General features: G+C 48.7%; 1 protein-coding gene and 1 long non-coding RNA gene across 3 annotated transcripts; one reads left to right on the forward strand and one right to left on the reverse strand.

Annotated features, from left to right (window-relative positions):
• The first annotated feature begins 745 nt into the window (after window positions 1-745).
• LOC130377547 (zinc transporter ZIP12-like) lies at window positions 746-10,600 on the forward strand. Of its 2 annotated transcripts, XM_056584703.1 has the most exons (12): window positions 746-1,253; window positions 2,279-2,593; window positions 3,721-3,934; window positions 4,215-4,375; window positions 4,486-4,657; window positions 5,026-5,198; window positions 5,767-5,910; window positions 6,376-6,456; window positions 7,141-7,204; window positions 7,442-7,600; window positions 8,672-8,859; window positions 9,854-10,600. In XM_056584703.1, exons 1-12 carry the CDS (start codon window positions 783-785, stop codon window positions 9,980-9,982), a joined length of 2,271 nt encoding a protein of 756 aa, XP_056440678.1. In that variant the 5' UTR covers window positions 746-782; the 3' UTR covers window positions 9,983-10,600. The 2 variants fall into 2 exon arrangements, with proteins under 2 accessions (XP_056440678.1, XP_056440680.1); XM_056584705.1 differs by lacking the exon at window positions 7,141-7,204 and having other exon boundaries at window positions 6,376-6,484; window positions 7,406-7,600.
• Window positions 7,450-12,770, reverse strand: LOC130377548 (uncharacterized). Its single transcript, XR_008894237.1, has 3 exons — window positions 12,652-12,770; window positions 9,843-9,978; window positions 7,450-8,884 (listed from the first exon to the last, which is right to left on the reverse strand). It is a non-coding gene; the product is annotated as an uncharacterized LOC130377548 (long non-coding RNA).
• Between the last annotated feature and the right edge of the window lie 1,675 nt (window positions 12,771-14,445).

A 14,445-nucleotide genomic window follows, 5' to 3' on the forward strand; every position in this document is an offset into this window, starting at 1 on the left:
CTTCCAGCGTTTCTTTACTTTCTCATAAGAAGGCTGCCCACAACAAACCCTCACTCCTCTCTTCTCCCCCGAGGAACAGAGGCGCCTGCTCTGGTCGGCAACAACGACAACGACTACGGTAGGCCCTGGCCTGCTATGCTGTGGTATTTCTCTCCTGGCTGGGTCGTTTGTAATGGTGTGTGTGTGTGGAGCCGTAGGCTGGATGTGGGGGCAGACACAGAGCGAACAGCTACCGTTGGCAGGGCGGAGGGCTGACTCAGACAATCACTGAGAACAGATTATCTACTGGTGCCAACCAGCACTGTGTCCCCATGATGTTACTCATAGAGTTCAAGCTCCTCATACAGAACATGCAGCAGAATGTGAGTCACTACCACTCAGAAAACCTTGTTTTTTAAGTGTGTAAAGTGTGTTAGGACTGACTACAACAAGACAGTCTATGGTTAAAACCCATAAACCTCTCTCTGCGGGCTGTTCATAAACAACAACCTTTTGTCCTAAAGGTTGGAGGTTTGGAGGTTTACCAACCTGCTACTTTACTGTGAGGGGACCATGCCGGCGCATTCGCACTCTGCTTTCCTCTATACTTCATACAACATTAATTAGTTTCTCTCCAGTCTGTCCCCCTCCCCACCCCCCTTCTCTGTTCCCTCTCACTTCCTTGCACTAATCCTCTTGTTGTGGTCAGAGGGGCCCCAGCCACTGCCCGGCCGGCCCACCATTCTGGGGGCGAGCTGGGGGTGAAAGGTGCCGTGCCTGGCCCCCCTCGCGGCTCATTATGGATGCCACCTCCTCCTTCTCCTAGTCCTCCTCTTCTTCCACAACTCACTGTTGTGTTCTGTACAGTGGACTCCTCTCCTGTACCTCCGGTTCTCCCCCAGGCCACGCGGAGGTGCAGCGTCTCCCCAGCGAGGGGAGCTGTGGTTCAGGCCAAGGTCAGACGGTGTCCGGGCTACAGGGGGACCTGGGCGTTGGAGGCCAGCGACCAGGAGAGAGGAGGAGAAATGAGACCCGCCAGGAGGGAAGCGATCCACGTGCTGTGGCTGGTGGTCTGTCTGCTAGAGACGGCGCCGGGGGTCGAAGGTGAAGAGCGTGGCTATCTGCAGGAGGCTCTGGGCACCTTGGGTCTGTCGGACCCCGGGGGAGGACCTCCTCAGCTCCAGAAGGCCCAGCTCGGTGTGCTCTCCGGCAGGGCGCTACGGGCCGTGCACTGCGGGGAACTGATGGGTGGCCCCCAGGACGGCTGCGACCAGGTATTGATCACCGCCCACTGCACCATCCTGCCCTAAAAACACCCTAAAAGAGCTTTAACTTCCCTGCCCTGAGAAAGCAACGACAGGCCTGGCCGACTGGCTGCTGTCGTTGAGCATGGCGTAAGAGCGTTAGTCTTCTGATCGTAAGGTTTTCCGTTGAGCCACTGCTGCGAGGTGTTGCGGCGTTGCTGGGGTGACACACACCTGCTCCAGTACAAACCAGTTCAGGGTCAGGAAGTGAGTCATAACTTTGACTCTATCCGCATACTGGGCCTGATGATTTCATTGATTTTCTCATTACAAGCCTTGGGGATTTAAAATGTCCTACTCTTACTTACTCAGAGATTCATCTGTGAATTTATCAAATTACCTAATAAAAGTATCTGTTTAATCAGAAAACAATGCTGTACTATCATTTTTAAGTGTTGCAGTGTTCCTTTTCCTGTTCCTGTTGTGGTTGTTGTTTCCGTCCGGGTAATATTGTGGTTTCCTTTTATTTGTTTGCCTGGCAAACTAGCGTTTAGTGGCTGGAATGTGGCTGTATGTGGAGGCTTATGGCCTCCAACTTTGACCTTTCATGGGCCACTCATGCTGAGTGGCTTTAGACTTCTCCCTCTACTTGGCGTAATACACTTTGCAGGCACTCAGCATAGCTTCCATCTGTTTATTCAGCACACTCGTTCGCGATTAGCGGTGACATTTTGTGGTCTGAACAACTTTGTGTTGAGATGAACGCTAATTTCCCTGCTTTATCCTCTTTGTATCCGGTTTTGGGACAAAGTTTTGTAAAGTATGCCAGTCCTCTGAGAATGCAGCATTGATGAAGAGTTTTCAAAATAAAGTTGACATGAGTTGAAGTGACTGGGCCTACTCCAGCTTGTTGTCGGGCCACTCTTGTTTTGTGGCTTGTCTCTATAGTTTTGGGTTGCTGCCCTAAAACATTTCTTCTTCTCCTCCTCCTCCTCCTCCTCCTCCTCCTCCTCCTCCTCCTCCTTGACCTTCACCACCTCCTCATCCTCCTCCAGTGCCTGAGGCCCGCCGTGGTCCTCTCCGCCCTGGAGGACGACGGGGAGGTGTACATCGGGGAGGAGAACTACGCCCGCGTCGCCACGGTGACACTCTATTACATCATCCACATGGCCGACCTGTGCGTCTCCAACGCCGCGTCCTCCTCGTCCTCACTCTCCGCCGCACCTCCCCCAGACTTCTCCTTCTATGTCCTGGCCCTCGCCAACCTCAGCCCTGATCAGGAGGACCCGCACCTCCTGTCCACCGCGGAGGTCCGCAGCATCCTCCAGGTCATCAACCAGAACTACCAACCAGCTTCTCCTCGCACACAGGTGGGACATCTCTAGCTATTTTCAAACTATTGGTAAAAAGGCCCCCACTGCAACAACAAGGGCGCCTTGCATGCTTATAATCTGTAAATCAAGAGTTTTTTTATTAAACTAAAGAGAACTTTACTCAAGGTTCCAATGAAGAGTGCCTGTGACATCAGCGGTGGAGTGCAGTGTGTGGATGCATGGAACATGTACGGTTGTTAGTGTTATGTGATGTAGAGATCATCAAAATACTGCTGGAGAATAAGAGAGACATTCAGTCTAAGGGCCTGGGTTTGCCTGTTCCGTGCTGCAGGAAGATTCAGCACGATTCCCCCTCTGGCCCGTGGTCACACTGCTCCCAAAGGCCGTGGCCTGGGCACGATTGCTCCTTCATACATGCGTAATCACGTCGTAATACGATAAATACGTCATCACTAAGCGTCCTCGCCGCCATAACAACAATGGAGAACAACAACGTGAATGCTGTCGTCGGCCCAAATTTCAAGTAAACACTGGACTTCGCACCAACGTAAACCCACTCTTGAACCGCTTGCCGCCATTGTTTAAAATGATTGTTGTGGGGAAGAAGGGCATGGACCATGGCATGGACCCATGAAGAAAGAAGGGTCGCGCAAGGACTACGTCATCCAGCTCACGTTGCGTATCCGCGAGTGTCATCTCATTAGCATCTGTACTTTGGCCACGGCACACCTCTCCCAAGTGTGCCGTGGCCAAGGGGCTGTTCCGTGCTGGAATACGGATGGCGTGGTCACACTAGCCAAACGTTCTAGACTTTAGTATGCAAATTAGCTCGGGCACAGGGCTGTGGCCCTATTGTGAGTGGCCCCTCACACTAGTCCCCCGTGAGTGTACACTACAGAGTGTACAGTAATTGATCACCTGCATAGCCAAATAGCCATTGGGGAACATAGCACTAAAATGTAATGATTTTGGAATAGATTTTTCCAATCTCACGGCTTTTATTTCTAATAGTAGTTTAGATAATTCTGTTTTCATTTACTTTGCTCATTCCCAAATGCTTAAGGCGTCAATTATTTGCGTTGTTAAAGTTAAATCAGTTGAGGCAGTTGAGGCAGGATGGTAAGAGGAGTCCTTGTGATGGTTTGACTCCTGACTCCCGGTAGTGTGTCGACGCCGGTCACCTGATGGAAGAGGCTGGAGGAAAGGAGGAGGTCTTGGGTCTCGCTTCCTCTTCCTCGGTGTCCCGGCTGGCGGCCGCCATCTTGACCCACCTCCTGCTGGGCGACTGTTTCAGCCGGACAGACCTCCCGCCGCCTGCCTTCTTCACCGACTACATCTTCCAGGCTCTCAACTGCACCACGGACCTCCACCTTGTGGGTAAGGTCAGAACAAAGAGACAGCCTTGTGGTTTGTAGTCAAAGCATTTTGTCCCTTATAGGATGAGGTAGAGCAAGTCATGGCTAAAGACAACTAAGGGCCCACAACGAGCAAGGTTTTTACACTGCAGAACACCACAGAGTTTTAAAGAAAAGTTGCTCCTGGCGAGTCACATAACGAAAACAGTAGATGTAGAATGACGTTTTGAAGGGTTTGTATGAGGTGTTTAGTACGGTGTACTAGGAATGACTAAAGCACCTGTTCCCCTGTCTTTGTTTAGAATTGGAGGACCTGCTTCACCAACTAGGAGTGGGAGGAGGAGGAGCTAACCACACCAATGCTAGAAATAGTCGGGGCCTAACAGGCTCCTCCCAGGAAAAGGCGGGGCCTCACCAGGAAGAATTCAGCCATCAGACTATAACCGCTGCAGACTGGACAGCGGTGAGGCAAATATTTAGAATAAACTGTAGAAAATATAATATTGCTACTTTTCATGTTCGATTCACTATTCCTTACTACGATTCATGTTTCTTTCTTTATTATCTTTATAGTCATGCTTTTCGGCCTATCAGCTGGTGGATATTTTTGCCATGGATTCTCGTTCGCCGATCTCAAAAGACAGCTTCAGCCATATATGTCCGGCCATCATCCAGCAGTTGCTAGGAAACGCCTGTCAGTCTTCAGAGCAGGCGTCCAGAGCAGCTCCGCCCACTGCCATGGAGAGTAAGACCTTTGACCTCCTAACTTAGTAATTGAAGAACTAACTAAGTAACTAACTAACCATCAAAAGAACTATACTAATTATACCTACTATACTAACAAACTAGACTAGACTGATGGACTTGTCCTTCTGACCGACCAATACCAACAGTATAGTAAATAATTAACCAACCAACCAGCCAACTTAATAACACATTTTAGGAGTGTTAACTAGCTTGTTATTAACTACCGAACTCCCTTTTAACTAATCTTAACTTTAACCAATCTCTCTCTCTCTCTCTCTCTCTCTCTCTCTCTCTCTCTCTCTCTCTCTCTCTCTCTCTCTCTCTCTCTCTCTCTCTCTCTCTCTTCCCCCCCCCCCCCCCCACCAGAGTATGGCTACAGTACCGCGGCCGTTCTGCTCATCACGCTGGGCTCCATGTTTGGTATCTGCCTGATCTCCTTCAGCTCCTGCCAGCAGACCTACCAGCTACTGCTGCAGCTGTTTGTAGGCCTAGCTGTGGGCACGCTGTCTGGGGACGCCCTGCTGCACCTCATCCCACAGGTAGAGGGCGCTGTTCTTCAGAGGGGGACAATCAGGGTCCGAATCAGATGGGCTTTTCTGGTGCTAGTTTCCACTAATTACTCCAGGAAACGTTTTGTTTTGGTATCAGAAATAGGAAGGATAACATTTAGCATTTAGAATAAAGAAAAAAATTATTAAATTTGGGTCAAATTAAGGTAAGGGGGTGGATAGTTAGGGTTAATAATTTAAGGAGCAAATGATTTGGTCCCGAAGTTAAGGTACAGGTTTGTTGTTATCAACATCCGGCTATCTATAAGGTTGCAAAGGCATAATTTGAATCATCAGTAGATAATTCAATCTATTTGTAGCTGTACACGCCATGACATAATAAGTACTCACGTTCTTAAAGTCTTAAAGTCATATGATTTCACAAACCAGGTCGACGTCTGTGATGGTGCTGAACAACAATCCAGATGTTTAGACTCTTAAGTACCGGGGGGGCTTTTACTTTGAAAAACATCCTCCTCGACCAGCTCGAGAGCTGAGTATCATGTCTGATCCTAACATGTTTGATTCCAACACGTCTGATCCTCACATGTCCCTGGAGGTCCTTGGCGTGCATGGTGGTCACGGTCATGGAGCTGAGGAGGGGAAGGAGTACCTCTGGAAAGTTCTGGGGGTCATCGCTGGAATCTATGGTTTCTTCCTGCTGGAGAAACTCTTCTCCGTCCTGGTTCCATCTCACGGACATGTGAGAGTTCCTTGTGCTTTTTATACACCTGAAGGCCAAGTGGTACACACCATAGGTCTCCGCAACCCCTAGGGTCCACAGAAGCCATTCGCATTGGTTAAAGTAAAAACAATGCGGAAAGCATGCTTTATTAGCGATTTCCGGTTCATTTATAATCGACAAGTTGTGGAGGAGCTCCTATATTATAATCAATTGTATGACACATCACCGGCGTAGAGAGGCCCATGTAGTATAGTATAACTTGTCTTTCACTGGATTTTTTTCAATAAATGTAATGATGTGTAAAACACACTATCTTAATACTTCAAATAGTAAGACATGTCAAGAGATGTGTAACATAGCCGGAAACGACAGAATTTCGATTTTTAGAGATATTTCATTACCAGTAATGATTTCTGCGCTGGATTTTGCCAGCCAAACCATTTGGCCTCTGGATCTCAGACGCTCGTTTTTTTCCTCCTTCAGGGCCATTCACACGACAGGCCTCTGGAGCTGAACTGCAACGAGCAATCAGAGAGGGACAAGTCCATCTCCACCATGCAGCTGGTGAGCCTGTTGTCCCTCTGGGTTTCCTGTGCAACACAAGCACTCAGGACTCAGCGGGACAGAGAGTTTTAGAACGGATGCTTTGACTGATTGAACTCCTGGGGGGGAGCAGTAGCAGGATCGGAAATGATTGATCCAAATTCTTTCAAGTTATTTGGACCCTAAATGTTTCCTTTACTCTCCTCTATTTTGTAATATCATTTTTCAATTTTGAGTCAAGCATTTTCCCTTATTTCTCATTAATAATGAAGAACTCGTTATCAATAAAATACACTTCATCAAAATGTCCAACCATACGGTAACCACTGAGGTGTAAGGACTGCATTCCTACAGTACATAATGTTGTCTCAGGTTGGACCGCTGTGTTGTTGTTATGTAAGTGGAGATGAATGCTGGTGTGGGAGGAACGGAGAACATTGAGAGTGGGGGTGAATCAACCTGAATAATAATATAGTAGACCAAGCAAGCTGAAGAGACGCGGCAGTCTCATCTGGCAGAATGCACTTGTCATACATTCCAGAATACACTCTGTCACCATTAAATGTTACGTTTATTGAGAGTCAGACAGAGATTTCATCTGGATTATGTTTGGGCTATCGAGGATACAAATCCATGTCTGACATTTGCTTTTGTTTCTCTGCATCATCTCTCAGCCTTGTCTTGAGTACTATTTGTCCTCAACAGGGAACTGTAGAAGAAAGTACAGACACCACCGAACAAACAGAGCCAAGCAGGCCGCCTCCTCAAAGTAAGACCGAACACACACACACACACACACACACACACACACACACACACACACACACACACACACACACACACACACACACACACACACACACACGCACAGAGCCAACACTTGTGTGTGAAGTAATCACTCTAGTAAGTGAACACTGCCGTTTGTCGGGCTCTATGAATGGCCTTCCAGGAAACGCAGCGGGTCTCTGAGTTCTTTCGTCCCCCCCCCCCGTCCCCCCCCCTCCAGGGCGCCCGGTGCCGCTGCTTGCCGTCATGGTCGTCGTGGGCGACAGCCTTCATAACTTTGCCGATGGTCTGGTCGTCGGCGCCGCCTTCTCCTCCTCCGCCGAGAGCGGCATGGCAACCACTGTGGCCATCCTCTGCCATGAAATCCCCCACGAGATGGGTGAGAGGGTTAGCACAGCTACTGCTCACATCCCCACCAGCTGGGTGAGAGGGTTAGCACAGCTACTGCTCACATCCCCACCAGCTGGGTGAGAGGGTTAGCACAGCTACTGCTCACATCCCCTCGAGATGGGTGAGAGGGTTAGCACAGCTACTGCTCACATCCCCACCAGCTGGGTGAGAGGGTTAGAACAGCTACTGCTCACATCCCCACCAGCTGGGTGAGAGGGTTAGAACAGCTACTGCTCACATCCCCACCAGCTGGGTGAGAGGGTTAGCACAGCTACTGCTCACATCCCCACCAGCTGGGTGAGAGGGTTAGAACAGCTACTGCTCACATCCCCACCAGATGGGTGAGAGGGTTAGCACCGTCACTGCTACTGCTCACATCCCCACCAGATGGGTGAGAGGGTTAGCACAGCTACTGCTCACATCCCCACAAGATGGGTGAGAGGGTTAGCACAGCTACTGAGATTGGTGAGAGGAATGATATAGCCACTGCTAGCATCAAGCTCTACTTCTGAGGGGGTTAGCGTAGCTACTTTTATCGTACCCCACAAGATGGGTGTTGAGGACTAGCATAGCTACCATTAAGAGTCCCCCACGAGAAGGGTGAGAGGTCTAGCATAGCTTCTATTAGAATCCCCATGAGAGTGGTGAGGGGGACTAGCATAGCTACTGTTGGCATCCCCTGTCGAGATGTATGAGAGGTTCGTGCTTGTTAGCCTAGCACAAGTTATTAAAATTGATGATACGAATGAGACATATAACTATAATGAGAGGAGATTATGTATATCTATGTGGTTGTGTGTGTGTGTGTGTGTGTGTGTGTGTGTGTGTGTGTGTGTGTGTGTGTGTGTGTGTGTGTGCGTGTGCGTGTGTTTGTGCGTGTTTGGATGATCGGTTCTCGAGAAAGCCGCAAGCAGCCACACCGAAGGCCAAGCAATCGGCTCGTTTCGAATGAGCAATACACTAGTGGTCAGAATGAGGCATGAGATTATAGGGGATGTAATGAATGAGACATTGTGTGGTCACTCTGAGTGGTCCACTATGGTGTCATTATATTTCCCAGGAGACTTTGCGGTGCTGCTGAACGCCGGGCTGTCGGTGAAGACGGCGGTGCTGATGAACTTCCTGAGCGCCCTCACTGCCTTCCTGGGCCTCTACATCGGCCTGTTCGTCTCCACGGAGACCACGGTGCAGCATTGGATCTTCAGCGTCACCGCCGGCATCTTCCTCTACCTCTCGCTGGTGGAGATGGTGAGCAGCAGCCGCCATTTTGGATCTGCATTAACCAAGATGAAAAAAAGGGCAACACGCTGTGCTGAGTGGTTTTTAAGAGGAACGGTGATCGACATTTTATTTAGAGGAACTTTCAAGTTTGGCGGATGTTATTCAAAACATTTAATCACCACATAGTTCAAAATTTAACAGAGTAGCTCTAATATCAGAAATACCCGGTTAGAAAATATTATTATAGTATTTTTTTGTTAAATGTCAATAATCTGTGCCCTCGAGGTAATATTTAAGAGCTATTATGAGTGTAATTTGTTTGAAATGGAATAGCCATAGCTATCAAAGATAAGTAACTGAAATACACTGTGACTATATCAGATGTTCTGATATATCTGATGCTCATTTCTTACCAATAAGGGTTCTTCCCTGATTAGTTTAGAGAATTAATTCAAATGTAATTGCAATCTCCTACAACACCATTTGCATATCAGTCCGCCCCATTTGGGTCCCGACCAACAGGTGGGGACCTCTGTGTTGCAGAGCTTTAAGAGTTGACCAACCCTCCTCCCCCTCCTCCTCCCCGTCCTCCCACCTCCTCCCACCTCCTCCCACCTCCTCCCCCTCCTCCTCCTCCTCCCCTCCCACCTCCTCCCCTTCCTCCTTCTCCCCCTCCTCCCCCTCCTCCCCTTCCTCCCCCTCCTCCCACCTCCTCCCCCTCCTCCCCCTCCTCCCCCTCCTCCCACCTCCTCCCCCTCCTCCCCTTCCTCCCACCTCCTCCCCCTCCTCCCCTTCCTCCCACCTCCTCCACCTCCTCCCACCTCCTCCCCCTCCTCCCCCCTCCTCCCCTTCCTCCCACCTCCTCCCCTTCCTCCCCCTCCTCCCCCTCCTCCCCCCCTCCTCCCCCCTCCTCCCCCTCCTCCCACCTCCTCCCACCTCCTCCCCTTCCTCCCCCTCCTCCCACCTCCTCCCCCTCCTCCCCCTCCTCCCCTTCCTCCCCCTCCTCCCACCTCCTCCCCAGCTTCCTGAGATGAACCGGGCACGGAGCGAGCGACCAGGGCTCCAGTTCCTCATGCAGAACGCAGGACTCCTGTTGGGCTGGGGCTGCCTGCTCCTCCTGGCCCTGTACGAACACCAGCTCTCCTTCTAACACACACACACACACACACACACACACACACACACACACACACACACACACTCACACTCACACTCACACTCACACACACACACTCAACGTTTCTCCTTCCTACAAATACACCTACACACATCAGAACATGTAAACAGAATATGCAGAACTAAACAAATGTTGGGATAATCTAAAAAAAGCTTTTTTGCTTTTCTAAATTTAGTTTCTTATTTTGTGGCTACCGAAACCAGTAGATAGATCTAGAATGATATTTTACATCTCTATCTATTTATATATGTTGGGTTGCAGTTTTATGAAGTGCCTCAGATACATGGAAGAATATTGGATCCATATGTTTGCCAGTTTGTTCTGAGAATCAATTAAATGTGTATTTTCAACAGTTTGACCTGCCTTTGTTCTGAAAAGTAGATTCTGGAGGGAACAGGTACTTTGCTAAGTATTATAGAGGTACTGTCGGGTATTCTCTGATGTGAAACGTGAGGCATTGCCAAGAAAACAGGAGAGGTCAGACATGAAGGAACCCCAACGATGGAGTACCACTCAGTTCCCTCCAGTCCTCGGACTCCAGGTCAGGTACCGGGGCACGCCTCCCTTCTCCTCCTCCCCTCCTCTACTCCTCTTCCCTCTTCACCTCCTCCCCTCCTCCTCTTCCGTCTTCACCTCCTTCTTCTTCGCCTCCTCCCCTCCCACTCCTCCTCCAACCCCTCTCACAGATGACTAATCTGAACCAAACAGAACCAAGCTGCCCACACACCTCTCTTCTCGGTTGTCTGTTGCTCACTATTTTTCTCTGTTTCTATCACTGTGTTTCTCTCTCACCCAAGTCCTCTCTCTTTATTCCTGTTTCAGTCTCCCTTTCTTTACTCTTCCCAGGGCAGAGGAGGCAGAGTCGGGCCGCGAGGTAGAGAGAGTAGGTGTGTGGAGAGAGAGGGGGCGAGCGAGGGGGCGAGCGAGAGAATGAACTAAAATTATATGCTGAAACATTTCTCTCAAATTAATCGTTTATTGTCTGTCTAATGATCAACATATTAAAACACCAAAATCAACACCTGTTGCAATCGGTCACGCACCAACCTCTTGGAGGTCCAGGGGGCACCAAGGTTAGTATAGGAAGCCTGATTGGATAGAGATGGTAGTCTGGTGGCTATCCAACCACAACGCAGTGCTTCCCAAACACAGACTATAGTTTACTAGATCACCTGTCTCTGTATTGTCAAACTGTCTAAAGGTATTTACACTAGAGGGCAGTAATAGACTGTAACGTTTTATAGTCTACAGTAGCCTATCGTTTAAAGAAGTTTGAACCCAGACGTTGTTGATCTCATATTATTATGTTTGAAAAAAAATCGTAACGATCTCTGACCACTTATTTTGGTATGGGCACAACAAGTGGGGCTAACGTTATATCACACAACCTAAAGCATAGACTCTCATCGCTCTGGTCTATAATACATTCGACTTTAAAGCGGTTCGACGTTTCCCTGACAGAGCGGTTGGAGTAGTCTGGAGACTGCGGAGGTGGGTATGGATGGAGATGGTGGAGGTGTTGACCCATTCTCAGGTGGTTCAGTGCGCCTCCTACACGGTACCGGCTGGCTGCACACTCAGGCTAGGACATCACCGGCTTCATATCACCAGGAGCAGAGCGGGGCAGGAAAATCACTTTCTCATGAGTCGCCCCTCCTCCCCGAATGGACTCATCGTCTACTGATCCAAACTGGGAGATTGCGCGCCAGGTCTGTGAGACTGAAGCTCATCTCGTTTTGTACAGCGTACCGGTCTTTATACAAGACATGTCGATCTAGACCCGCCGACGCGGTAGATCGGGTTACTATAATGTGTTTTTCATAACTTTTAAACTGGTCGGTATCCGGTGTGTATTACAAACCGAGTTGTGGACGTTTCGGGGGACCGGCTGAGACGGGGCGATGGTCGTTCATAATCCTCCCAAGACGCGAGGACAGATGCTGGACAGACGCCTGGATCCCTGTGAACACCCCTCTGTACTACAGGTCTCTCTTTTCACTCATCTACCAGTTTGAATCTTATTTCAATTATTATAAAACCAACAAACTAGCTTAGTCTATTTTAAACGCGTGTACGTGTTATGCTGTGTTTGCCTACAAGTTGTTTTGCCTATTTATGGTTTGACGTCCGGAGCACCGTGACCCTGAACCCTGACCATCATCCTCCCCAGGAATGTAGACTTGGAGCACGTTCAGACAATTCAAAGGTTGTGTTTTAAACTGAAACCCAACTGAAACTCGCTATAAAGTAGTCTGTATTCTAACAAATGTGTCCAACGGTAAAACATAGACTGAATAATAGATAGGCTACTGTATATAATTGGGTTATTGTTGTTGGCATAAGAGGGGATTGTGTAGACCCTCTATTGGTCACTTTGTTCTAAACTCTAGAACTGCTAGAAGAACGGAACAGCTCGTTTTTTATTTACCCGATTTAATTTACTTAAATATACTCAAAGGTCCAGGAAGAGCTGATGGAATAAAGGAATTTTATTGATATTGTCTCGTAGTGGCCAACAGCAGCACCTAACACTCCTCCGCTCAGCACCTCGTTAGCCTGGGGTCTGACTGTTGTGTGTGTGATCAATCAATGTGATGCATCATTTCAGAGCTGTGTTGCATATTTAGCTGACGCTTACTCACCAACCAAGTACCCAACGGTGTTGTTCTTCTTTCTGTGAAGCCACAGGTTCGCGGGGGTCACAGGAGAGGGAGGTGTAAGGGTTCGGACGGGAGCAGCTCCTCTGACACCACCACCACCAGCTTCGTCAGACAGGTAGGTGGGACTAAACTCTATGGGCAAACACAGTGAGAGGGGGTCACACACACACACACACACACACACACACACACACACACACACACACACACACACACACACACACACACACACACACACACACACACACACACACACACACACTACATACAACCTCCTTGTCTGAGATGCCCTCACTGGACCATACAGGGAGTTTAAATAAGTCAAAGTTTGACGGTACCCACCGGCTGGCAACCACTCTTGTTTATTCTGCCACTGTCCTCTGAAATGTGTGGTCAGACAATCTATATTAATATCAATACGGTTCATAAATATGCACCCTAAGTTGAAATATGAATTGGTGAGTACTTATAGTAGATTAGCTGTCTATGGACCACCCATCCCCCTCCTCTCATCCCAGGAGGGTTCCTCCTCAAAGTTTCTCCCCTATTTCAGGAGTTTCTCTTTTAAGTCCTCTGGAGGGCTCAAAGGCCTCTGTGAAGCCCTTTGAGACTAACAAACTAATAAAGTTGACTCGACATGGAACCATCACATTACGTGCATATGGTGAGACTGAGGCTGTAAACACATGACATACGACTTAACATTCCCAGTGCAAAATGTAAAGACTTCTTCTGGACGGGTTCCCGGGGGGGGGGGTTTGGTCATCCATCAGTAGGTAGGACCACTCCACTGCAGTAAAAGCGTTGGTGTGTAAACACTGGGTTGGTGCAGTGTGTTGGTGATTCAGGGTCAGAGCTGTGTGTTCCCTGTGCTGAAGAGAGAGCTGTAATGGCGGTACGCAGGCACCTATCCTGCAGCCTAAGTGCAATGCGTACCGGACAGCACGCTTACCGTGAGGGGTTAACGCACGGCCTGAATGTTTCTGCCTTTTTAGGAGGGGGGCGCTTGGTCTGCAAGACAAGGGTGGGGATGGGAGAGGATCGGTTTGGGTTTTGATCTCTCTCTGCAGAGAGAGAGAGAGAGAGAGAGAGAGAGAGAGAGAGAGAGAGAGAGAGAGAGAGAGAGAGAGAGAGAGAGAGAGAGAGAGAGAGAGAATGGGTGGAGGGAGTTGGCATAGTGAGAGAGTTTGAAAAGTGAGAGAGAGGGGGCATAGTGAGAGAGTTTGAAAAGTGAGAGAGAGGGGGCATAGTTAGGATATGTTATCATTGTTGAGCAGGAGGATGTTGTTTTATGGTGAACCCCTGCTACTATAAAAGGATTTGTTGGACACCATTTTACATCTTTACAAAAATTTGAGATTTCCCAGTTTTTTTTAACAAGAATGCAAAGCTTTTTTCAAAATGTTGTCCAAGATTACAAATTAGGGAGAGCAGAGTTTAGTGGCCAGGGTCTTTTACCCCCAATATCCACAGACTAACCTTTAGGCATCCTAGAGCAGGGTGACCCCTTACCCCTACCTGCTCCTTAAGGAAATGTATCTGTACTGTCTAACCCCATTCTGTGCCTTTATTACCATTATGCCCACACCTTAATGACCTGTATCTGTACGTTCTAACCGAATTCACTTTTGATAAAATTGATGACTTACCTATTCCGAATACATCTGAAATATCTAAAGACATTGGTATGAAAATAACGTACAGTCTTGCGTCAAGTTTCCAATGGTACCATATCGTCATCACCGTCAGATTTGCGTAGTGACGGTTGTTTAGGCG

This window comes from Gadus chalcogrammus, chromosome 23 (genome assembly GCF_026213295.1).
Source record: "Gadus chalcogrammus isolate NIFS_2021 chromosome 23, NIFS_Gcha_1.0, whole genome shotgun sequence".
NCBI classification, from domain to species: Eukaryota; Metazoa; Chordata; class Actinopteri; order Gadiformes; family Gadidae; genus Gadus; species Gadus chalcogrammus.